The sequence below is a fragment of the Myotis brandtii genome, unplaced genomic scaffold (genome assembly GCF_000412655.1).
Source record: "Myotis brandtii unplaced genomic scaffold, ASM41265v1 scaffold278, whole genome shotgun sequence".
Taxonomy (NCBI): domain Eukaryota; kingdom Metazoa; phylum Chordata; class Mammalia; order Chiroptera; family Vespertilionidae; genus Myotis; species Myotis brandtii.
Genome location: NW_005360594.1, coordinates 464,834 through 489,769, shown reverse-complemented (window position 1 = coordinate 489,769; position 24,936 = coordinate 464,834). Strand labels below are relative to the sequence as shown.

The window sequence follows — 24,936 nt, the reverse complement described above, 5'->3', positions numbered from 1 at the left end:
GGGTCAGCCGGATAACCACCCATGGCCCCTCCCCCCAGGCCACTGGCCCCCTATCAGCACCCCGCCACCCCATTCGGGGGTGGGGCTGGCCTGCACACTGCACACAGCCTCTCCCCATGACTGGCCACGCCCCCAATCGGCCCCCCAACCCCAATGAGGGGCGGGGCCCACCAGCAGCTCCTCTGCCCAGCCGGCACAGCCCTGATCGCCCCATCAGGGCAGGCCAGCCAGCCAACCTCCCACCATCTCCTCCTCCCGACAGGCCTAGCCCCAATCCGCCCTGATTGGGGCTGGGCCAGCCAGACCCCACCCGTGCATGAATTCGTGCACTGGGCCTCTAGTTAAACAATGAAATAAATGTGAGTTAAACATACATTTAAGAAGAATAAATAAAACAAGATCATTCTTTTCTAACCCACAGTTCAGGGTCATGGGTGGCCAGAGCCTCTCTGGGCAGCTCAAGGTGTAAGGTGGAAACCCCCCTCCTACCCCCCCGCCCCCTCCCCACAGGACACCCTTCCATCACAGGGCACTCACACACCCACCACACTCATTCCGGTGGGACAACGTGGACACACCAGTTCAACTGACGTGCACATCTTTGGGGTGTGGGAGGAAACTGAAGAACCCAAAGAAAACCCAAGTAGACATGGGAGAACATTCAAACCCCACACAGAGAGTGGCTCTAACTGAGAATAATTTTTCTTTTATCAAGATCATAGCGAAAGGATGTTGAATGAAACAGCGTTATTCAAAGACCTGCCGTAAGACAAGGAGAACATGTTCTTTCTTCTATGGACAAGTAAACATCAATAGGTTTAAGATGACTGAAGAAAACTTGCTGAAACAGGGAATAGTCCACTAGGCTGATGAGACAGAAAAAAAAGGCTGCCCAAAGGTTCTCTTAAGCTCAGTGTTCATTCCTGTACATATTTGCTCATCAAACACTGACGTGCTTGTGCCGCCGCCACACAAGGTTAGATTATAGTCAGCATGCAACCAACACTATTTTTGGAAAATCCTTAAGTCCTCTGGACTGTAGCCCTTGGAATTTTCAAAGCCCATGATTCATTTCTGATGTTTCTCTTTGCATTTGGTTTCTCTTCTCTGTCTCCCCACCCAAAAAAATTTACACTTGAATCTGGGGAAAAGCTCTGCAGTGTGACTGCCCTTGAGCACGTGCCAGGAACTGAGCCAGACAAAGCCATGCACAGGTGACCAGGGCTGGTGTGGCTGCCCTGGAGGGGTTCACCTCTCCACAGGCACCTCTGACTCCGGACAAAAGCAACGTGCTTCTGCCGCTGGCAAGCGTGATCTCAGGATCATGACAAGGTCTTTTCTTTCTTTTATTTTGTGTTAATCCTCACCCAGAGATATTTTTCCATTGCTGTTTTAGAGAGAGTGGAAGGGAGGGGGAGAGACAGAAAGAGAGAAACATCAATGTGAGAGAGACACATTGATTGGTCGCCTCCCACACGTGCCCCGACCAGGGCCAGGGATTGAGCCTGCAACTGAAGTATGTGCCCTTGACCGGAATGGAACCCGGGACCCTTCAGTCTGAGGGCTGACACTCTATCCACTAAGCCAAACCGGCTAGGACGACAAGGTCTTTTCTGATTGACTTTTCCTCCAAGGGGAATAAACTGGGGGAGATATAGGGATCAGATGAGCTTCTGAATGCTCTTCTGGTTGGAACCAGAACCATCAGCTGTAATCACATTAGCTTTCCCAGCAAATTCAACAAAACGGACTCCAATTTCATTTTTTCAGAATGTATGCCAATTTCACTTATGGAGGGTTTAAACTAATCTGGTTGATCTCTCCATTATCTGGGAAGAAAAGTCTGGCCAAGCAGATTAAAGAATAAGCACGACAACTAGGTTCTTTTCAAGGATTTCGGTACATTCTTTAATTACAAAGGTGTTTGGTGGGTTATTAAAACAATATAAAACTAAGATCAGTTAATTCCTATGAGGAAATAAGATGGCACTTCTCCAAACTACTCCCCTTCCCAATTTTGCATTAATTTAAACTAAGCCCAAGTCGACCAAATTAGTGAGTGAGATAATTACAATAGTTTTTAGAATGGAATTCTTTTTCAGACTCAGAGGTTACCTAGTCTGGAGACTTTCAAGATTTATTTTTGGTTGTTTAAAGCAGCTGAACTCTTTTTCTAGTGACCTCAGACTAGACATCCGAATCTATACCAGAGATAACTCGGAGCTACTGTGGCTGGTGGGACCCATACTGGGTGGCCCCCCTGACTTCCCACAGCAGCTGGGCCCTGGCCAGGACTCCAGGGAACATAGGTAAATAATGATCTCATGCAGGGGCTAGCAAACTTTCTGTAAAGGGAAAGATGTCAAATATTTTAGATTTTGTGGGAACACATAAGGTCTGCCACATACTCTTTTGTTTTAGATTCTGGTGGTTGTTTTTTTTATGACTTTCAAAATGGAAAAGCCATTTTTAGCATGTAGGCCACAGGCCAAATTTGGGCCCTAAAATCATGTCTTGCCAACTTTAATGTACGTTAACAGCACTGTTGAGGTTTAACTGGCACATAATAAACTGCCCATATTTAAAACATACCATTTTGTAAGTGTGCATATAGGGACATGCCCTAAAGCCATCACCACAATTAGACAGTGGACACACCCACCTCGCTCTCACCCTGCCCCAGGCAACCACCCGCCTGCTTTCTGTCATTATGCATTGGTTTGAATTTTCGAGAGTTTTATATACCCAGAATCATACTCCTTTTTTATGTTTTGCTCTTACACTCAGCATAATTATTTTGAGATCCGCTGTGTTATTGTGCAATAATTCATTCCTTTTTACCAATCCTTCATGCATACAAGTGAGGACACAGACCCCAGAGGTGCCCGCCCAGAAATCATGCAGCGGGCAGCAGAGCTGGCCCAGAGCCCGGCTGCCACCTGCGCAGGGTTTTCTTTGCAGGCCTCTCACTGCTAATGTCGCCATGGGCTCTCAGAACCTCTAGCAGCGGTTCTCAACCTGTGGGTCGCGACCATCGAAAAACACATATAGCATATCAGATATTTACATCACGATTCATAACAGTAGCAAAATTACAGTTATGAAGTAGCAACGAAAATAATTTCATGGTTGGGGGTCACCACAACATGAGGAACTGTATTAAAGGGTCGCGGCATTAGGAAGGTTGAGAACCACTCTGCAGAATCTGCACAGGAATGGCTCCAATCCTTTTCCTTCGAACCCTCTCTTCTATGTCCCAGGGACCAGTGAGCACAGGGCAATGCCCAAAGCAAAACACATTCCAAGTCACGTCCCAGGATCGCCAGGTAAATCGCGTTTAATGAAATCAAAAGGAGACTGGCACCTGTTATGTTGAAATCAATGATTTCTTCCCTCAAAGAGCTTACAGTCTAGCAAGTAAGCAGAGACTGACAGAAAAAGGTAAATATGTGATCACAAAAGGATTAAAATTACATGAAAGGAAGAGGATGCTGTGATAGGGATGAGGAGGGGTGGTAATTGGTTGAGGGCATGTGTGTGAAACAGGGTGGCCCTAGGAAACTAGGGTTGGGGCAGAGAAGGGCAGCCTTAATTTATCCAAGAAAAGGTGACCCCAAAGCATGCATAACTGATTTATTGTTTCAGTTTTCTAGGAAAATCCAAAAAGCTGCCAGAAGCACCCAGGAGGAAGCTGCACTTGGTTTCAAAATGGAAATGATACAATGTGAAGGTCAAGTCCACAGAGGCATGCAAACTATTTTCTTTGAACAGGTGCAGAGGAGAGAAGCCACTTGCCCTTTTTTAAGAGCCCACATCTCCCAAAACCAGTACCACAATCCATTCATTTCAAAATCGAGCTGAGAAATGGGAACACTCAATGTGTCCTTATTTTTTTTGTTTTGCTAATTCTCACTCGAGGATATTTTTTCCGAGAGAGTGGAAGGGAGGGAGGGGAAGAGAGACAGAGGGGAGAGAGAAACATTGATGTGAGAGGGACACATCGATTGGTTGCCTCCCACATGCCCCCCCAACCAGGGGCAGGGATGAACCTGCAACCCAGGTATGTGCCCTTGACTGGGAATCAAACCCATGACCCTGAGGTATACGGGACAAACTCTAGCCACTGAGCACACCAGGCAGGGACCAACATGTACTTTTTAACACAAGTTGGGCTGAAAGTCAGTTGAGTGATGCTCTATTAACATGGCAAATTTTGATACAAAGGTGTACAAATTCATGGGAAGACTACAGATAACCTGTAGAGAGACTATCAATAACCATTTATAGTCTAGCCTGATTTTATTTTACTTGAGAGGATTAAATGTGGAATAACATATGTAGGAAGAAAATCTTATTTACCAGCCTGCGTTTCAGCATCTCAGCACCACTGATATTTTGTGCCACATATTCCCTGTTGTGGGCAGTCCTGTGCCCTGTTAGATGTTTAGCAGCATCCCAGACCTTAGCCCACTAGATGCCAGTAGTACCTCCCCCAACAGTCAGACCTGCCACATGTCCCTTGGGGTGAAACTGCCCCTAGTGGAGAACCTCAGTACTACAGGAAGACAGAATTCTAGCCATTATAGCAAAGAGAGTTACTATCTGGAATTAAATCTGCTTCCATGGAAAAGGGCCGATTTCATCATCTCTTCTGCACAGTTAGCATTTTAGAACTGAAGGCGGGTCACAGTGCTTTACCTTTTCTGAACACGGGCCAGAAAACCCACAGCAGGGAGTCCAGACCCTGTCCATCACATGTGCTGCCTTCCGTGTGCTGACTTCTAACTTCCTCAATGAGCAAGACATGAAAATGTGAGACCAAAGTTCCTGACCATTCAGAAAGCAGTTACCTTTTATGTTTAGAAAGAGGCAGGTTTTGAACTCTTGGGAGTCTGTTCCCTCCTACACAAACACATCCTCAAAGGTAATTATGATATTTGCATACCGCCCGTAGAAAAGATCTGCATGTCATGTCGATAGGTCACACTGCAATCGGTTCCTTTCCTGTCTTACCTTCCCCAGATGTGCCCTGGAAACCATCCAGGAGCACCAAGGGCCCTCTGGGGCCCAACAGCCCAGCGCTTTTGGAAAACCTGGCTCAGTCTGTGGCCAAGAATGTTGTTTTGTTGAAGATCTCCCTGAGCAAACCGCCCGCAGTCAGTCCTGGCAGGCATTTTCCTTACCCGGTTAATGGAAAGCTGACCAATGTGTGTACTGACTACAGCCGAATGGATGTGAAGGCCTGCACTCCCCAGGCAAAGGGAGCGCCTGTCTTTCCATATCATCTCACAAAAGGCAGAGGCGAAGACTTGGCAAAGGTCTCTGTGCAATGCTTTGCTCCGGAAAGAAACCCAGCTTCTGTGGGAACTGGCTTTCGGAAGCAAGTACAGGATGTGAAAGAGGCTGTAACGTGTCACTCCAGCACAGGGAGTGAAGGGCTGTGCTGGGCAGTGAAGGACTGTGTGGAGGAGCTGGGACAGCCTTTACCAGACACTCAAACTCAGAGCCACCAAATCCCTGCACGTCTTGTTTACTTCTAAGCAGATTAGAAGCACTGGGCACTGGGCTTGATTACTCCCTGGATCAAAGCGAAGTGAAATTAACCAACAAGTCTTTTCAAACAGTGAGAGAGAGAGAGGCGGACATTGACTGACTCACCTTCCAGAAGTTGTCCACTTTACCGTACACGAGGGACTGGTTCTGCCTCTTGATCTCGTTGATGTGGTGGACGTCGCTGGAGTTCAGGTGCTGCTCCACCACGAAGCCCAGGAAGCTGTTGTCTGGGGTGTGAGCTGATGTGGAAAGGAAAGAGCAGGGTGGTTAGGATTTAATCAGCAAGGAGCAACGACCGTTAGAAATTTAATACAAGCCATTTTGCACACAACTAAATGTTTTCCTCTTACCCGGTTCTTTCTTCCCTGGGAGGGGCGAGGGACTGCTGCCCCCACACATCCCCAGCAGAACATTCACCGAGAGTAATTCTCTTCAAGATGGATTAACCTGAGCCAAATCCTGCTTTTTTTTTTTTTTTTTTTTTAGTGGAAAATGCATTTGTCTAAAAAGCATTCAGCTGTGTGCTCTCCTCTTTCCTGTTTCCTCAGAACAAGGCTACTGTCTCTTCTGGGCTTTACCACTAGTAACCAGAACTCTGTAGGGAACAGGGCTGAATCAGTGGTTCTCAATAGGGTTGGGGGTGCTGTCGGGGAGCCCTACACACCCTATTCAGACTCCAGCTGTGTTCACCATACAGGTGGCTAAGAGGAGGTTTGGGGACAAAACCAAACACCATCATCCCAACCCTCTAAGAATTACTAGTGAAAGACGTAATTAAGGGGCTGTATGAACTGATGAACGGAATGAAGGAAGAATAAAAGGTGGAGCCCACTAGGAATGTGAACCACCCTGAACAGCCAACCACCCAGAGACAGTGTCTAGTCTACAACAGGACAGACTATGGAAGAGAAGAGACGTTTTCCTCTGGATCTCTCATAATGCGAGTTCTAAAACTTCCCCAGTTTAACACCTGGCAAGGAGAAATGCAGCCCCTAACCCTTGTCAGACACTTGTCTCTTATGCCTACAATTTTAAAAGAATTTCCCCGGAAGACAACAATCAGAAAACAATTCTCTCTGGATGAAAAGACCCTCCTCTCCTGGACATCCATTCTGTCCAGAGAAACATCGGCCCCAGGCTGTTAAATGAAGCCACCACCCCGGCCCAGGCTGACTTGCACAGAGCAGCTATAAATAACTTAAGCGGATCGATCCTCGACTTTCAGTAAAATCCACCCGGCACATATTCATTCAACACGACCTCTTTCACCGGTGGGTGGTCCACAAACGGAGGAAGTGGGTTCCTTTGTCTGGCTCGTTTTCTCAGGACTCAGGAACCCTTTTCCAGGCAGGGAGCCAGCTTGGCAGCCCTGAGGTGGGCAGGGTGGGCACAGGGAAGGCCTGGGGATCTGAGGCTCAGGGCCCTCTCTCCAAAGCCTGGAGTGAAGATGAAGGAGGGAGGGAGCGTGGCCCTCTCTCTAACACTCAGAGTGAAGATGAAGGAGGGAGCCCTGGCGGGAAGCCTGAACTGTGGGGATGCAGGGGCTGCATACACACTGCCTTATCACCATGCAATCTCCCAGGCTTTTGCCTAATGGGGGTGACAGAACGAGGAGATAATGGGGTTGTAACTGGGGAGTTGCAGTGGTCTTGCCAATCTGTTATTTCATTTCTGTGTTTTTGAACAAGTGCCCAGAGGCGATGGCACTGGCTGCAGTTGGCTGGAAAGTAAATTACTGAATAAATTCTACTGCCAACAAGAGGCCATCATTGCTGGTGTCTTTTTTGAGGAGCTGGAGGGGAGGGCACTGAAGGCACCCAGGGCAGGAAGCGAGCCCAGTGCACTCAGAAGGCAGCTTCAAATATTTCTCCGTAAACCTGTGGTTAATTGTAAAAAATCTGAAATAGGATCTTGACACCTTTGAGGCTGTGATTTTTATCTTCAGGAAATTTCTGTGACCAAAGCTTCATGCTTTGATATCTGTCTTTGTAGTTCAGTGATCTAGTCCCTGTGCGGGCACTTTCTGAAAAAAATGAAACAATCTAGCATCGAAAACAATAGGTTTTATTTCATGTTAAAATACACTCAGGTGTAATCAAAAATAAAACGATCATCAAATCCAAAAAAGAAAAAAACAACTCATACGTTTTTATATTTTTGTGTCAAAGATCTCTCTAGGGCAGCAGTTGCCAACCTTTTGGACTTCACAGACCACCAGTGGTCCGCAGACCACCAGCTGGCAACCGCTGCTCTAGGGCATAGTCTGAATAGTGAGAGGGATGGCAGGCCTTTGTTGCACTGTGACCATATTGGGTGCTACATCAACTTTGACACTGTATAAAGAATGAATTACAAAGACTACTTCTCCTCTAAGTTTTCATCCGAACACTTTATTTCACCTCCTTTCTCTTGTCTGGAGATGTGAACTTGAGGATCAACAACCAGCAAGTGCACCACCACATGTCATGAGAATGGTCCGACCCTCCGTATTTCTTCCCAGGTACCATGGACCCTGCCACAGGACCCTGGGAGTCTGCAACAGGGCTGCTCAAATGCACCCGCCCAACAGGCGATTTGGAAATAACAGCAGGGCAGGCCTAGGTTACTTCCAAGGAGCTGGCCGGCAGCTGGGTACTGCATGGTGATGAATCAAAAGCCCAAGTACAGGCTGATGCTACCTGAAATGACCTTTTCGTGGAGATCCGCGCTTTGCCTTTTTGCTCTGCCTTAAGATGGGAACGCAGACTTTAGCTGTGTTGGGCGGGTTTCTAAGGGAAGGTATTTACATATTTCAAGGGAAATCAAAGAAATCCCATCACAAATGGGACACAGGAAATCCTGTACTTTTGGAAATCACTCAGTCCCAGGAGATAAACAAATGTGCTTTTTAAAAAATATGTGTTTTTATTGATTTTAAAGAGGAAAGGGGAGGGATATATAGAGAGAAACATGAATGACGAGGGAGAATCATTGATTGGCTGCCTCCTGAACACCCCCTCCTGGGGATCAAGACTGTAACCCAGGCATGTGCCCTGACCAGGAATCGAACCAGTGACCTCTTGGTTATGGGTCAATATTCAAGCACTGAGCTACACTGTCTGGGCAACAAATGGTTTTTAAAAGAAGGCTGATATTGGAGTTCTGACTACGTGCTGAGTTCATGAAAACCTGATAACATGTTTGTACAGATGGGAGGACAGAGAGAATTACTTAAACTACCCATGTCTACACACCACAATGTGGGATTCAGAGCCAGACCAGCTGGTTCCAGAGCCCAAGCTCCATAAAGCACTTCTAATATATAGCCTCGTAGTCCAAATAATGTATTTTCTGGGCTCTGTGAATTACAGTGGTAAACATGCTATGGAGAAAAATAATATCATAAGGTAGATGGAAATACACATGAAAGACTCAGGGAAAAATATATCAAAAATGTATCCGTTTCTTCAGCAATTTATGCCATCTGTAGGTAGGACCCAGCTGGGATTTTACATCTATAAATTAGGGACTTGCTACTAAACATTAACAACCGTCTTAAAATAATTTAGGACATTTTTTTTTTAATTAAGAAAAGCATTGTTTTAAGCACTTTGGGAATGCCTATTTACAAACGATTATAAACCAGTTTGATGAGTTTCCTGAGCAAATTATGGTGATGACTTCTCTTAAAAACTGTTAGTTTAGCTTCAATAATTCATTCAGTGGCAAACATTTTAAAGCACTATTTCTACAACCAGGTTATATGCTAGGTATTGAGGGATTCCAACCAAAAGATGATTTTCTGCCCTCACAGAACTTACTACTACTGAGTAAGTGAGGTATACACTATATGTACACCATGCAGTAACAATGTCCTCTTCTTCAAACGTAATTCAAAAATTTTATTAAGTCAAATGGATCTTTCTTTCAGTGGCATAAATCTCCAAGGTCTGTTTTTCCACCAAGACCTCCAAATCTCTAAGAAGTGTAAATATTCGATTTAACAGGTGTCAGCTGGTCTTTACTTACAGCTGGGGCCACAGTGTTGGAAACCCCTGCCTCCAGGTCACCAAGAGGAGAGACCCCAGAGTCAGCCTGGGCCCCTCCCTCAGCCAATCAGCAAGTCCTGAGGATTAGCTTCTCAAGACTCTCAACTCCTCCCCTCCTCTCTCCACCATTCTTAGTTCTGGCCTCATCAATTCTTACTAAGGTTTCTGCAATAGATACGTTTTCTTTTTCCCGAAATAGAAAGGTGTTTTTTTCTTGATTATAATAGAAATATACCCTCAGTGTAAAACTTTTTTTTCAGAGAACAGAGAAAGATAATAAGGAAAATAAAGATGTCATCCATCATCTTACCACCTAGACATAACCACTGTTAATGGGCTTTTCCCCTAGACTAAGGGATCTTTTTTTATCCTCAAATCAAAATTGGATCCTATTATATCTCCTCTTTTGGGAAGTTTCTTCACTTACACAATGTGCCACAGGTGCCTTTCTGGGTTAATAACCACAGCTCATCGCTGCTTGCTAAAGCAATACTTCAGTGGGTGACTTATCTCATCAGCCACGATGCCACGTTTTGAGCTGCCAGCATTACTCTGTAGAACTAACCGGCCTTCTCCCCAGGCCATTCGAATCTTTTTCATTCAGCCAGAATCCTGACCCTTCGGCTGTCCCCACTCTCCCTGCCTCTGAGAATAGGGCACATAATCCAGAGGGCTCCACCTGACCTGAGCTTAGTTGAAAGATGGGTTTATGATCCAAGTCCCACCAGTCACAGTTGCTCTAGGACCAGTCAGAGCTACGTTTGAAGTCACTGTCCTGGTGCTCCATTCATAGAGACGGCAGGGTGGAAGTCGAGAGCTATAGATGCCATCTGTGTGCCTATGTGAGGACAGCTGCCTGAGAATAATGCCAACCCAGAGAAATGCAAAGCCAAGACATGGAGAGGATAAAGACATCTTCCAATCCCCAAATTAAGCTGTCTAAAGCCGCTTTTGACAATTCCCAGTGGGAAGAGCCAACAAATCCTTGTGATCAAGTCTAGATGACATAAATCCTGCTTGATACACCCTACCATAGACGTTTAAGATGATTCCAATTCTTGACGATCTACATGTCTCCCCACCTGAACATAAGCTCAATGAAGGGAGCTTCATTCATGCCTGCCAGCTCACTGGTATAGCCAACCCATATCACACAGATCACTGAACCCCTGTAAACTCTGTCGTGGATGTATAAGTAGTCTCCGAATCTCCCGCCTTGACCCTTTCTCTCTGCTCCCTCACTCTAATCCATCCTCTGTGGTGCCTGACCAGGTGGTCTTTGAAAGGAACACTTGAAGATAGCAGGTTCCTGCTGAGAGACGCCGCCCCCTTCAGGATGAAGCAGGGCGCACACCTATCATTCAGCTTCATTGCAGGTCACCCTTCCACCAAAACTGCTCTTCCCCAAGACCTTCTGGGGGTTCCCAAAGCCATGCTTTCCCGTCTTACCTCATGCTGACATCTGTCTGGCACATCTATCACTTCCTCCTCCCTTTAAGTCCAGGCACCATCACCTTCCAGTTGAGGGATTCCCGCTTCCTCTCAGATCATGAAGAGTTAGAGCCCCACCACACACCACCATCTGCCCTGACAGACTGCAGGCTCTCTGAGGACTGAGCCATGTTTAAGTGTCTGTGAATTCCCAGAGTCCAGTAGAAATACAGCAAATATGTTTTGAATGCATGATTAAGTCTATGAGGAATCCTTATTAGCTGATGAGATTGATTTGTAGGTAGATCTATATTACAAGGCAGCAGTGGCTATGCCTAAACTACTTCTACCATCATGCCCTTTACACAAAAGCCCCAAAACCAAAGCCTGTTTTTCAAGGCAGCTCATCACTCTATCACAGAACCTAGCTCAGGTCTGGTATATTATAAGTGACCAATAAATATTTATTGAACTGATAAATCAACAAAAAGTTGATGTTGGGAAGAAGGGAAACAAATCAGTAATACAACCTTTTAAAATCCTAACATCACAGAGGACTGAGCCATGTTTAAGTGTCTGTGAATTCCCAGAGTCCAGTAGAAATACAGCAAATATGTTTTGAATGCATGATTAAGTCAATGAGGAATCCTTAATTAGCTGATGAGATTGATTTGTAGGTAGATCTATATTACAAGGCAGCAGTGGCTATGCCTAAACTACTACTACCATCATGCCCTTTACACAAAAGTCCCAAAACTGAAGCCTGTTTTTCAAGAAAGCTCATCATTCTATCCCAGAACCTAGCTCAGGTCTGGTATATTATAAGTGATCAATAAATATTTATTGAACTGATAAATCAACAAAAAGTTGATGCTGGGAAGAAGGGAAACAAATCAGTAATACAAACTTTTAAAATCCTAACATCACAGGTTTTTTTAAAATACATTTTTATTGATTTCAGAGAGGAAGGGAGAGGGAGAGAGAGATAGAAACATCAATGGTGAGAGAGAATCACTGATTGGCAGCCTCTGCCATGTCCCCCCACTGGGGATGGAGTCTGCAACCTGGGCATGTGCCCTGACTGGAATAGAACCATGACCTCCTGGTTCATAGGTCGATGCTTAACCACTGAACCACACAGGCTAGGCACATCACAGGTTTTTAAATATCTTCACTCATTTAATATCAGAACATTTATTGAGCACGTACTATGAACCAGGCAACAACTTAGAAGCTGATGCTATAACAGTGAAGTGACAAGCATAAATGAAGCTCCCTACATTGAGCTTATATTCAGGTGGGGAGACAGGTAGTAAGTAAATAATGTTATAGATAAAAAAGAAATAAACACAATTGGTTTGGTGATCAATACTGAACTCTAGCTAATGGTATCATGCTAAAACATCTAAGGATTAAATGTTCTTTTATGCATAATAAAGGTGAACTGATGGATGGAGAGAACTGATGGATATCCATGGATTGATATGTCATAGAATAAAGCAAACTGCTAATTGTAGAGTCTAGGTGGTGGGTTTCTACTGTACATTTCTCTCACCTTTTTCGTATATTTGAAAAATTTTGTTAAAACAAAGGAAGACTATTGCCTGCCATCATATTCACATTGTTGATTCTAATTTCTACGATAAAGAAACTGGCATGATATAAAAAACTTTATTGAAAAAAAAAGATACATCACACAAGAAGTAATCTGGTCTTAAAAACTGTACACAGACAGTGAGTGATGTTTGCTTTGAATTTTACCAAAACTGACTTTTTTGAAATGGTAGTGGTACCAGGCTCTTTGAGAGACAGAAGGCTGGGGCATGGGCTGGGGAAACTATTATAAACAGCTGAGTTAAAAAGACAAGTGCCTGAACCGTTGGCAGAAGCACACCAGAGTAAAATTTTCAAGTGTCAAAAAACAATTTATGAGCAATGGACTCCTGAGAGAACATCGCACGTGAAGAGACTTTGGCTGTAGAAGAAACTGCAAGCTGATCCTATTATTCACTGGTCTGCACAGCAGTGGGAGCCCTCCCGGCCCAACTTAAAGGCCAAAAGGGCAGTTTAAACCACAAACAGCCCCTTTGCTTGTCACAGCCTAAAAAGAAAACCGTACATGGAAGCAACTGACCCTTAGCTGAAGCTAACAGATCTGCCCCTGCCGTGAAAGGGAAGGCTCGTTTCTAAAACACTTGCTTTTTGCCCAGCCAGCATGGCTCAGTGGTTAGCATTGACCTATGAACCATGAGGTGGAGTGCCCAGCCAGCATGGCTCAGTGGTTGAGCGTTGACCATAAGGTGGAGATTCAATTCCTGGTCAGGGCACAAACCTGGGTTGCGGGCTCGATCTCTGATGTAGGGCATGCAGGAGGCAGCCGATCAATAATTCTCTCTCATCCTTGATGTTTCTTTCTCTCTCTCTCCCTCCCCCTTCCTCTCTGCAATCAATAAACTATATTTAAAAAATAAATAAAACTCTTGCTTTGTCAGGCAAAAAATAAATAAAACTTTTTGTTGACAAGCCACTACTTCGATCTGATCCTGTATATACACGTGGCTGGAAGTTCAAGTCCTTGGAGAAAGAAGAGTTAGAATGTCAATGATAATCAATATGATCTGAAGAACTCTTTAAACCTAACCACGTGCATGAGTTCTGTGGGCGACAGAGAGAGCAACACGAACCTAGGTGCCTCAGGAAGGTTCTGGAATACGAAATCTGTGCGACACTTCTTACCCTTCCCTACCTTCTTGCATGGACTAAAAACAGAATAGGCCTTAGCATTCAATTTAATTTAATTCAATCAATAAATATTTTCTGAATGCCTGCCATGCGCCAGGCATTCTTCAACATGTTGGAATTTTAGAATGAAGAAAACAGACAAAACCCTTACTAACACATGCCTCAGATTATAGGGGGAAAATAATAAACAAAAGTAAGGGCAACATAAATGCTGGCTGGTGATATAGTTATGGAGGAAAATAAAGCATTTACAGTGGGGGAGTGAGTCAGAGTTAATCTCACTGAAGTGTCATTTGAATTAAAGACCTGCAGAAGGAGATAGGGAAGTCTAAGGAACAACTAAGAATGTTCTGGAAGACGGAACAATCAATGCAAAGGTCCTAGAGTAGGAGTGTGCCCGGGCCATCCAAGAAACAGCAAGGAGGCTAGAAAGCGGTGAGCAAAACGACACACAGTAAGAGATGAGGCCGGGCAGGTCGTGGGCTGGACCACACCAGGCCTTGAGGCCACTGAGGCCACTGGGGTGTCATGATCTGACTTACATTTTAATTCACTTCATTTTGTAGTTGGGTGTAATTGTTCTTTACTCATTAATTCAACAGATATTTATCACCAATGAGGGTACCACTTCAGGCACTGAATCATGCTCAAAGGTTCACAGAGTGGGCTCTGGGCTGGAACACAGGTGCTTTGAGAGCCTCAGAGAGGACAGCCTGGCTCAAGAGGGAAAGCTTTCCTGGGGATGTGTGCCTCCCGAAGGATGAGCAGGCGAAGGGGAGTGAAGGAGAGAGGCTTCCAGACAAGGGAGCAGCATATCAAACAGTCTGACTGGCAGAGAGAACTTGGCACCTAAGAGCCAAGAGAAGGCAAGACAACACCTGAGGTGGGCAGGAGCTGGATGGTGCTGGAATCCTGACAAGGAGCTCGGATCTAAGACCTGGTGTCCTCTTTAAAGACTCCGTGGTGTGTTCACTGGAGCAAAGAGAAGATGAGGCCAGACAAGTATGTCTCAATCTTTCTACCGTGAGCATCGGGGAAGAATGACCTGGGCTGGGAAGTGCTGTGTTCAAATCCAGCTCTGCACTTACAGTTCTGGGCAGATTACTTTAAACTTCTGGTGCTTAACTTGAATAACAGGGACTAAATGAGATTATGTATGTCAAGTATAGGCACAAAGCTGGTGGCCAGTAATGAATGACTTGGCCCCTCTCTCTCACCAATCCTAATCCCAATTTGATGAACTGGCACAATTAGTTCTTCATCTGCAGCCCTTTTAACAAAAGGGCCATGAACCCTTTCCCAATACTTCACCTAGAATCTCAAAGGTGAGAGAGACCAGGAGTGCTAAAGGGGCATAACTTGGAGAACTGGAAGGCTTTATTTTGCAGTCACCATGAAGGTCAAGAGTGAGGCATTCGCTCCCCTGCACTGCTTTCCTTTCCACGAATTTTGCTCAGGGAATGGGTTTTTGTCAGTTGTCTTAGTTTCTTCCCTCCTCCTCTGTATAACCTTCTGCTCTACCCTACACATCTCCCTTACTATGAAATGGGTTGACCAACCATCTGGTTTGCGTGGGACAGAGGATGTTCCCATGATGCAGCCATTCGCTTTGAAAACTGGGATGAGTTGGTCACCCTTACTGTGAACCAACACTTTCACCGCCCTTCCCTCCCCCCGCAGAAGTGAGTGACAGAACAAACAGGATGTGCTTTGCCTCCATGTTGAGGTCCTCTCTGCCCCATTCAACGAAGCTGTGATGTCTAAAGTGGAGGTATGATAAAGCCTGAATTTTGATCATATGCCTCCGGCCCCATAAGGAAGAAACCTGGAGAGCAGACACCTCAGCATCCCACATAGCCCAGCACACCGTGCCTGATCAGTATATACACTGAACAAGTGGTAAAAGCAACAACCCCCAAATATTCCAGTCCAAGTCTTCAATTCACTCCCACAATGAACAGCAAATGAATTAGGCTTGGTCACTTCTTAAGCCCTTGTTAAGGAACAACCTTGGGGAGGTAGGGAAAGAAGGGTGTTAAAAAAAGATGGACTGGAGATGAAGTGGAAAGACTAAATTAACACCTCCCAGGTCTCCAATCTCTTCACTCAACTTCATTACATCTCCGTCTTTCCTGCCTCGAATTACCACACAAACCGAGCAAAGCTGAATAGTCCCCAGCCTGGACTGTAACTACAGATTGCGAGCACCCAAAAGGCAAATTCTTTAGAGTCTTCATATTGTGAGTGACAGCTGAAATGTTGCAGGTACTCAAAAAATTAGTCCACTAAATAAATAAAAACCTACAGAGGCAGACACTACTAGAAAATAAGAAAATGTTCTGTGATAGTGAGATGAATAGTGAGCCTGTTAAGAAGACAGACTACTAAACATTATTCAAAGTTTTCCACTGTAGGATGTAAATATAGGCCTGAAATGAAACTTGCCTGAAACTAGGAATAAGGAATTTAATCATCTCTGCTATTGCTACTTCTAGCCAGTCTCCAGAGGAAGAAGGAAAAACTTCATTAGGTGACTGTTTCACCACTGATAATGCTTTACACAAGCCAGATGTGGCTGTGAGAGAGGGTGTCTGCAGGTAGATCATTAGAACTACCTGAATAGCGGACAACTCAAGCTAAAAGTCATCACCGTGGGGTTTTATTTCTCTCCTCTAAACTGTATAGACAAATGCCTTCTCCATGGGCAGATTGCTTTCTTTCTGAAGTATAACATATCTTGCTTGGGACTGAGAAAACATAAAAGAGATTGCCTTTGGGAGTTAAGAGAAAGCAGCACACACAGCAGACTAAAGGCCACCGGCTAAAGTGATGTCTACATGTCTGGTCAAGACAAGTCCCTGGAAAGCTCAGAAAAAGCAAGAATTAATTCTCAAAAGCATCTCCAAATAAATACAAATTAGGAGCTAGCGACTTGAACTATAAAACAGACCTAGAAATGATGGTTTTAAAAAATTACGTAAGTGGAAGACAAGGAGATACAAAATTTTAGTGTGTGTGTTAAACCAACGTAAAAGGTAATGCATGCACTGGTGTACGGGACACGTTTTTGGTGGGGAGGGGCTTTCTCTGTTTCTGTAATAGGGTTATGTGTCTTTTTAAATTTCATTGGAAGATGGAGAAAGACATTTAAATAGACCCTTTAAAAAATTCTGCTCTCAGGGTGATTCGAAGGAGGCAGGAGTGGTGAGGAATCTGGGCGGCACCTTCCAGACCAGCAGGCCTCTGGGAGGCTGGGCCAGGACCTGGGTACGGGGGGTACGTGGGGGAAACAGGGGCAGGGGCCCGACAGACACGGGTCTTGAATGCCTTGCTATGAACTGTGGCCCTGACTCAGTGGGGAAGGAGAAGGCACCATGGTCTTCGAGAAGGAGTAGCGTGGTGGCAGGCAGGAGGTCATTGTGCCTCGCTCAGGGGCCAGCTAGAGTGTGGACAAGCAAAAGCCAGGGGCCACCGGACCTCTCAGCTTCTTGGGAAAAGACACTCAGCAGATCCGTGTTGTCTGACCAGTGGCTGGGCCCTGCGGAGCTGCCGGGGGAGAGATCAGAAACTGGCTGTGCTGGCCCACCTCCAACAGGATACACGGAGAGGACGGTGCCAGGGAAGGTCTGAGGTTTACTGGGAGGGCAAAACAGTAAAGAAACACTGGGCTTTCAACTTGTAGAAACTCCACCAACTTAGTGAGGCGATGAGTTAGAGTAGAAATAGAAACAGCTCTGAATATTTGAGAGCCAATGCAGCCGGGTCAGGAGCACCTCATTTCACTGCTCCTACAAATGCTTCATCCTGTGCGATTTTCTCTCCACCCTCCTGCTGGCCTCCGACCAGGCCCCCCCATTCCCGCTCTGCACGCCACCTGCGCCAGAACATACTCTGTCTCAAAGACAGACAGACAGGCAGCTGCACCTGAACACTTGATCCTATAAGCACAACACTCTACCTCCGCGTCGTCTAACTTTTCACAATGAACAACAGTCTAACTGTACCCGCAATACACGAGCATATTTGTACATCGATTATGAAGTGATTACTATCAGCCCATAAACTAAGCACCAGGAAACCTGCACTTCAGACCACTAGCACAGCCACGTTTTCTCCAAAGGGCAAGGTAATTAGAGATTTTGTGGGAAAGACAGGGCTGGACTGGACTGGACCCCACCCCTTTGTCATGGGGGAGGGAAGAGCCCTTCTCACAAAGATGCACCCACGTTCTCTGTGGGCAGTTCTGGGAAGCAGGGTGCAGGCTCACTGTTTGCTGCTGCAAATTCTTCAACGGACACATCGCAACATGATAAAACATCTCAAGCTGCTTCCTTTCCCTCATTCCTCCATTGAAGATAGCCTCAACCGTGGGGAATTTTCCCACCAATTGTTACTTGATGGATTTAGCAGCCAGTGAGGATCCTGCCTCGCTCCATTATCTCATTAGCGGCTACACAATGCTGAACACTTCCCCTTTCTTATATTCCTGGGCCCTTTTGCATTTATTAACTGTGATTTCTCCATGATTAACAACTTTCTCTCATCAACTATCTGATTGTCGTCAAATACAATTTGTCTTAGAAAATCAGGATCAAAGTGGAATTCTTTCCCCGTATTGTTCAGGGTAATGAAGATGTATCCTAGCGACTTGCAAAGGTGACCGATTGATTTTGTGGGTTTTTCTCATTTGAAGTATCATGGACCTCCTGGATTATTTATCATTGGTCTGATTTCAATCCACTGCAGTGGTTATTCATTTTGATATTCTGACTACCCTATCTCCAGCTCCTGCGTCCTCTGACCCCACCCCCAGTTGGCCTCAGCTCCCAGGATGTCCCATCCTGCACTTTTCCTGCCCTAGTCCGGGAACCAACTATGTATCTAAGCAGGGGTTCCTTTCAGTGGGAAAGTGTTTAGGGAATCCTAGTCTGAGTGCTAGTGAGTCATCTTTACTTTTGATCCTTTCAAAGTACAGAGCTGGGAAACATGGTCTTTTTAAAGAGAAAAATTTCATACTACTATTGATATTTCTTATTCAGGTTGGATATTATACACTCTACTTAAATTCTTTAAATACTTCCCCTTTCTTATATTCTGAAAATTTTGGCTCCTATAGTATACCCGGAATATTTTCAAATAACAATATAAATGTTTCCCACTATAAATGTACAGTCCAAAGACTGTTTTGAAGTCACGTGAAATGAGTATTTTCTCTGCATGAGAGATTGACAGCACCTGATATATCACTAGGTTTGTTTATTTTTTTCAAACTGTTTCAGTTATTAGTGAATACTTCCCTCTTTGGCTTTTCTTTTTAGGTTATATAAAACAGTAATGGTTCTAAAGTGGAAAGAAGGTACATTAAGAGACATCTACTTTCCACCCCTGACCCTACACACCCCCCTCCAGTGATAGTCATTTGTATTAGCTTATTACTCCTTTATTTCTTTTGAAAATATAAGCAAATTTATATACACAACTGTATTTACACATCTTTCCTCCATACCCTTCTTATATACAAGGGAGAGCTCTACACACAGCCCTGCACTTGGGTTTTTATCACTTAACTAGAGGCCCGATGCACGAAATTCATGCAAGGGCCTTGGCCGCGGCCAGGGGCTCTGCTGCAGCCCCTGCCCACCACTGCTGCCCCCACGGCTGGGGACCTCTACCACCTCTGTCACAGCCCCTGCCCACCGCAGCTTTGTCCAGAAGGAAGGACATCCGGAAGGATGTCTGGTCTAATTAGCATATTATGCTTTTATTATTATAGATTATTATAGATAGATCCTAGACTCTATCCACAGACCCTGTTATTCACTCAGTCCCCTATTGGGAACATTCAGGTTATTTCTAGTCTGTATTGCAAATAGTGCCCAATAAACAGCCTTTGCACAGGCCTCTTTCTATTTCCCTTGCCTACCTTTGGAATAGGTTCCTAGATAGGATCTCTTCAGTGCAAGGAAAGATGCACTGGCAGTTCTGCGAGGTGGTGACACCTACCCCCCAGCATGAGGGTGAGAGCAGGCTGCTGTCCCTGGGCCTCGCCACTGGAATGGCTGGGCTAGCTAACTTTTGAACGTTGGCCAATCTAATATGTGGGACGTGGTATCTTGATGCAGTTTGAAAACACATTTCTCTATTGTGAGTGAAGTTATATTTTCATATATTTGAGGTAATACATTTCATTTTCCTCTGAAACGGTAATAGCTTTTGCCCATCTTCATACTGGATTGTAGAACTTTTTACTCATTATTTTTAGAAGTTCTTTATATATTAGGGATACTAACCCTCTGCTAAAGAATTTGCTTGTGGTGTTATTGTTTTTGACATACACATTCTTTTTTTTTTTTTTAAGGGCTGTCTAATGTACCAGTTTTCCCCTTGATTCCTGCTGAATGAGAGTCAATTAGGACACACATACTTCCCAGGGAACAGGAATTAATCTGTCTTCATCTCTAGTTACACTGTAAGCAGTGAATTTCTTTCAATTCAACCCACACTGTGGAAATCCTCCATTTATGTACAACAAAATGTGTTTTTCAGGACTCTGAATTCCAACATTCTATAAGAGAACTTTATAATACTTTCTGAAAAAGCTTATTCCCACCTCGTGGGATTAGAAAAACTCCATCCGGTGGAGGGCATACATATCAATTCCGGCCACTTTAGACACAGCTAACATTTTTCCATTTGGTATAACACACAGGTTACTTCTTAGGTTATTTTGTGTGACCTCATCCCAGCCCCTCAAAGTTACACATGCTTTATGCCATGCTGACCAGCCATCTGTCACCCAACAAGCCCTATATTTTTTTGTCCCCTAAACTGTGTCCCAGGGACAGGATGCATTGCTCCAGGAACAGTCACGTTTACCATGCACAGAACACGCTCTCACAGCTCTCTCTGAGCTGATTTTAAAAGGAACTCTTCTCAATTCTCTCTTCTCATTCCTTATACCCAGGGATTAGTCCCATGTGTCTGCTGCTACATTTAGACGACCTGAGAAAAGAGTCATCTTCAGCTGGCTGCAGGAAAGGGGGTGAGGCAGGAAGAGGCAGGGCAGGGGCAACAGATTCACATCTCAGATACGCATTCTAGGTGGAAACCTCTGGATTAAAATGTTCTGATCATATTGGAAAATGGGAATTCTCCACTCTGAGCATGCAAATGAACTATCTTACTCAGGTGACCTTTTGTTTACGGAACTGAATGTCATCACCTGAATGTCATCACCGGGATCTACTGACTCAGACAACAAACCTGCTCTTTGCTGAACACTATCAAATCTGGCTTCACAGTATTCTGCTAATAGTAAATGAAATGAGGTAAACTGATAGTAGTAAGGAAGTGGGAGAAAAACCAATACAGAACCTGACCCACAGCAAGGGCCAGTTAGTGTATCGTCTCTCAGTGTGCCCAGTACTCCTAAAATAACCACTGCTCTTGGCGACAATAACACCACGTGAACAAAATAAGTGAGATTTCCTTCTGAGTCCGTGTTTAAGAAGTTGGTAACGTATGAAACAGTTTTAAAAAGTTCCATTTAGGTCCTGACCAGGTGGCTTAGTTGGTTAGAGGGTGATCCAAATATACCAGGTTTCAGGTATGATCCCTGGTAGGAGCACATACAAGAATCAACCACTGAATGCATCAATAAGTGAACAACAACCAATGTTTCTCTCTCTCCCTTCCTCTGTCTGTCACTCTAGAGTCAAAAATAAAATAAAATAAAAGTTCCATTTTAAAAAGGCTAAGATTTTTCTTTGCAAAATTTGATGTGTAAGTAATTAAGGTTTGCTTATTTGGAAAATGTGTGGCCACAGAAGACCCAATTCCTTGTCTCTAATCAAGTGGACCCTACACAGCACCTGTGGGGCAGGGAACAGGTGTAGTGTCTGCCAACCCAAAGTGGACCCAAAGCCCTTTCCCTACGGTTTCTCCTGATACGTCCTGTGGAAACATTTTTCTCCAGAACACTTCTAAGTGCTCACATAGCCTTTGATAGTAATTAAGAAAAAATTCCATTATTCCCAAGGCACATATTTCTACAACTCAGGGCCCTGGGAATCATAACCTCAAATATATGCCATCTACTCTCTTTCCCCATTTGTCTGTGGCAGCATTCTAAAAGGCAGGTGCGAGAGAGGAATACTCACGGAACATGGTGTAAAACTGCTGAGGGTTCAGATTCCACTTTCCCCAGGGGGTCTTGTGGCCTTTGGACTGGGCATAGCTGGCATGGTTAAATTCCGGTTCGGTGCCGAAAGAGTCCAGGACGCGCAGCATGCACCTGCAAGAAAAAGTGCTGTGGGTAAAACTGCAACCTTGACCCAAAGTTCCAGAAGTAAAAGCTCCAACCCCTCTTTCAGGCACTGCCAAAAAGGGACAAATACTTTTAAAAAAATATATTTTTATTGGTTTCAGAGAGGAAGGGAGAGAAGCGGGAAGAGAGAGAAAGAGAGAGAGAGATAAAAACATCAATGATGAGAGAGAATCACTGATCGGCTGCCTCCTGCACGGCCCCATTGGGGATCGAGCCTGTAATCCGGGCATGTGCTCCTGACAGGAATTGAACCTGGGACCCTTCAGTCCACAGGCTGACGCTCTATCCACTGAGCCAAATCAGCCAGGGCAGATACTTTAAACAGGAAATGCCACTGGACAGGAGTTGAGAGGTTTTAGAATAGCTGTGTAACCAAGCATCTCCATATGTGACTTGGACCATCACGCAGCAGACACAATGCACTTCAGAGGATGACTCAAACACCCATGAAATAAAGTTCTCCAACGCACCCTGGCTGGTGGCTCAGTTGGTGGGAGCATCATCCCATACACCAAAACAGTGTGGGTTCCATCCCTGGTCGGGGTGCATACAGGAGGCAACTGATTCATGTTTCTCTCTCACATTTATTTATTTATTTATTTTTCTCTCTCTCAAATCAATACACATATCCTCCTCGGGTGAGGATTAAAAAAAAAAAAGAGATGAGTAAATGTTCCCCAAAGCTGAACTACAAAGTGCATGCTCACTGCTGTGTCCCAGCAGGCCAAGCAGACAGTGGTGCCTAAGGACACTTATTGAAGAAATAAAGAACTGTCATTTTTAGAGGCCACTATGTATACTTTGTGTCCACCAAAATTTATGTGTTGAAATCCTAACCCGCAAAGGTGATTGGTATTAGCAGATGGGGCTGTTGGGAGATGGTTGGGTCATGAGGGTGGAGCCCTTGTGAATAGGATTAGTGGCCTTATAAAGGAAACTCTGCATTGCTTGCGCCCTAGCCCCTTCCATCCTGTGAGAATTCAAGAAGTCTGAGACCTGGAAGACAGCCCTCATTTGGCCATGCTCGCACCCTTGCCTTGGGCTCCCAGTTTCCAGAATGTGAGCAGTGAAGAATGCTTGCTGTGCATGAGCCCCCAGCTTGTGCTATTATCTTACAGCAGCTGGAACAGATGAAGATGGAGGTCTTATTCTGCTCAAAGCACATGGCACGCCTTATCTCTTTCAACATTTTCACCAATTAATTAGAGTATGTGATTTTAGGTAAAGCTTAGAATCTTGCTCAAAAGGCAATGGTGATTTTCATGTGTCTGATAGTAAGAGAATACAACTGCTTCCTCCCAGAGCCTGAAGTGAAACTGAAGATGTTTCATTTGGCTGTTCCACCAAAGCCTTCCAACAGGGCTGGCCGAATCCCATCTACAGCCTATTTCAGCATAGCCTTCGAGCTACGAATGACCTTTACATCTTTAGTTGAACAATAAAAAGAACATTTTGTGACATGTGAAAATTGTATAAAATTCAATTTTTAGCATTCAAAAATAAAGTTTTATTTTAATATAGCTACACCCAGTTGTTTGTATATTATTTGTGGCTGCTTTCACACAATAATAGTGGAGTGAGGAGAGATAGAGACTGTCCGTCCAGAAAAGCCTAAAATATTTACTCTCTGGCCCCTTACAAGAAAAGCCTGCTGACCTCTGCTTTAGGGTGCACATGGAATGACCAATCAGAAGAAAGGAATCAATACTGAAACAGAATGTATTGATTTTGGTTACATTTATTTCATTACTAATTCTCAAAACATAGATGTAAATTTAGCTCATAAATGACCTATAAAAATAGCAATATTTTCTGTTGTTATGTATCAATACTGCTTCTGAATAGCTCTTACTGGACCAACAAGCATGAAAGTAAATAAAGATTAAAGCCCATATTTTAGAATCAGAGGATGGCAATGATTTTTAAGTATTTGATTCAGTTTCTTTCTTCTCTTTTCCACTTTCAAGAAGTTCATTCTTCCAAGTTTTAAAAAAAATCCTCACCTGAGGATATGTTTATTGATTTTAGAGAGAGGGAAGGAGGGAGAGGGGGATAGAGAGGGAGAGGGAGAGGGAGAGAGAGAAACATCCATGTGTGAGAGAAGTATCCATTGGTTGCCTCCCGTATGTGCCCCGACCAAGGATTCAACCCGCAATCTAGGCATGTACCCTGACGGGGAACTGAATCCGTGACTTTTTCGTGCATGAGATGACACTTCAACAAACAGCCACCCAGCCAAGGCCCAACTTTTCATTTTTACATCAATGTATGATTCAGGGGAAAAAAGTGCAACTATCAGATTGGTTGTTCCAGGAAGAGTAACAGTAAATTGCCATTTTGGTGAGATGATGTTCTCATCAGAGATCAGCATCACCAGTCTAGACAAGGAAGAAAAGAGAAGGAAAAGAAAAGGCAGGTGGATGGGAACCAAGATGGCGGCAGAGATAAACACCGGAGATTGCTGCCTCGAACAACCACTAAAGACTAAAAGACGGAAAGGACATTATCCAGAACCACAGGAAGGCTGGCTGAGTGGAAATTCTACAACTAGAAGGAAAGAGAAAAGCATACTGAGACTCAGAGGAGGCGCAGTGTGGAAGTAAAATACTAAGGTTCGGAGGTGCATACGGAGCGGGCTGGCGTCTGAGGGCGCGGTTGTCGTTTTCAATCGGGAGGGAGTCTCAGGCTCTGAGCTCCAATTCCGGGCGAGTCTCTAGGGACCCAGACTCATACGGGAGAAGCGGGACTGTCTGGCATCGGTCAGAACCCGAGGGCAGCTTTCTCTCCGAGAGGCTTGCAGCGATTAATGGGACACAGAAGCAAAGCCTCTGAGGGCAAGACTGAGAGCAGCCATAA

General features: G+C 44.7%; 1 protein-coding gene across 2 annotated transcripts in view; it reads right to left on the bottom strand.

Annotated features, from left to right (window-relative positions):
- MGAT5 (mannosyl (alpha-1,6-)-glycoprotein beta-1,6-N-acetyl-glucosaminyltransferase) overlaps positions 1-24,936 on the bottom strand; it is a 302,502-nt gene that overhangs the window by 84,089 nt on the left and 193,477 nt on the right. For both annotated transcript variants that reach the window (XM_005868854.2, XM_005868853.2), the window contains 2 exons: positions 21,914-22,047; positions 5,659-5,792 (listed from right to left, as the gene is read on the bottom strand). In XM_005868854.2, the coding sequence (XP_005868916.1) occupies positions 5,659-5,792; positions 21,914-22,047 (268 nt within the window). The remainder of the gene's footprint in view (positions 1-5,658; positions 5,793-21,913; positions 22,048-24,936) is intronic.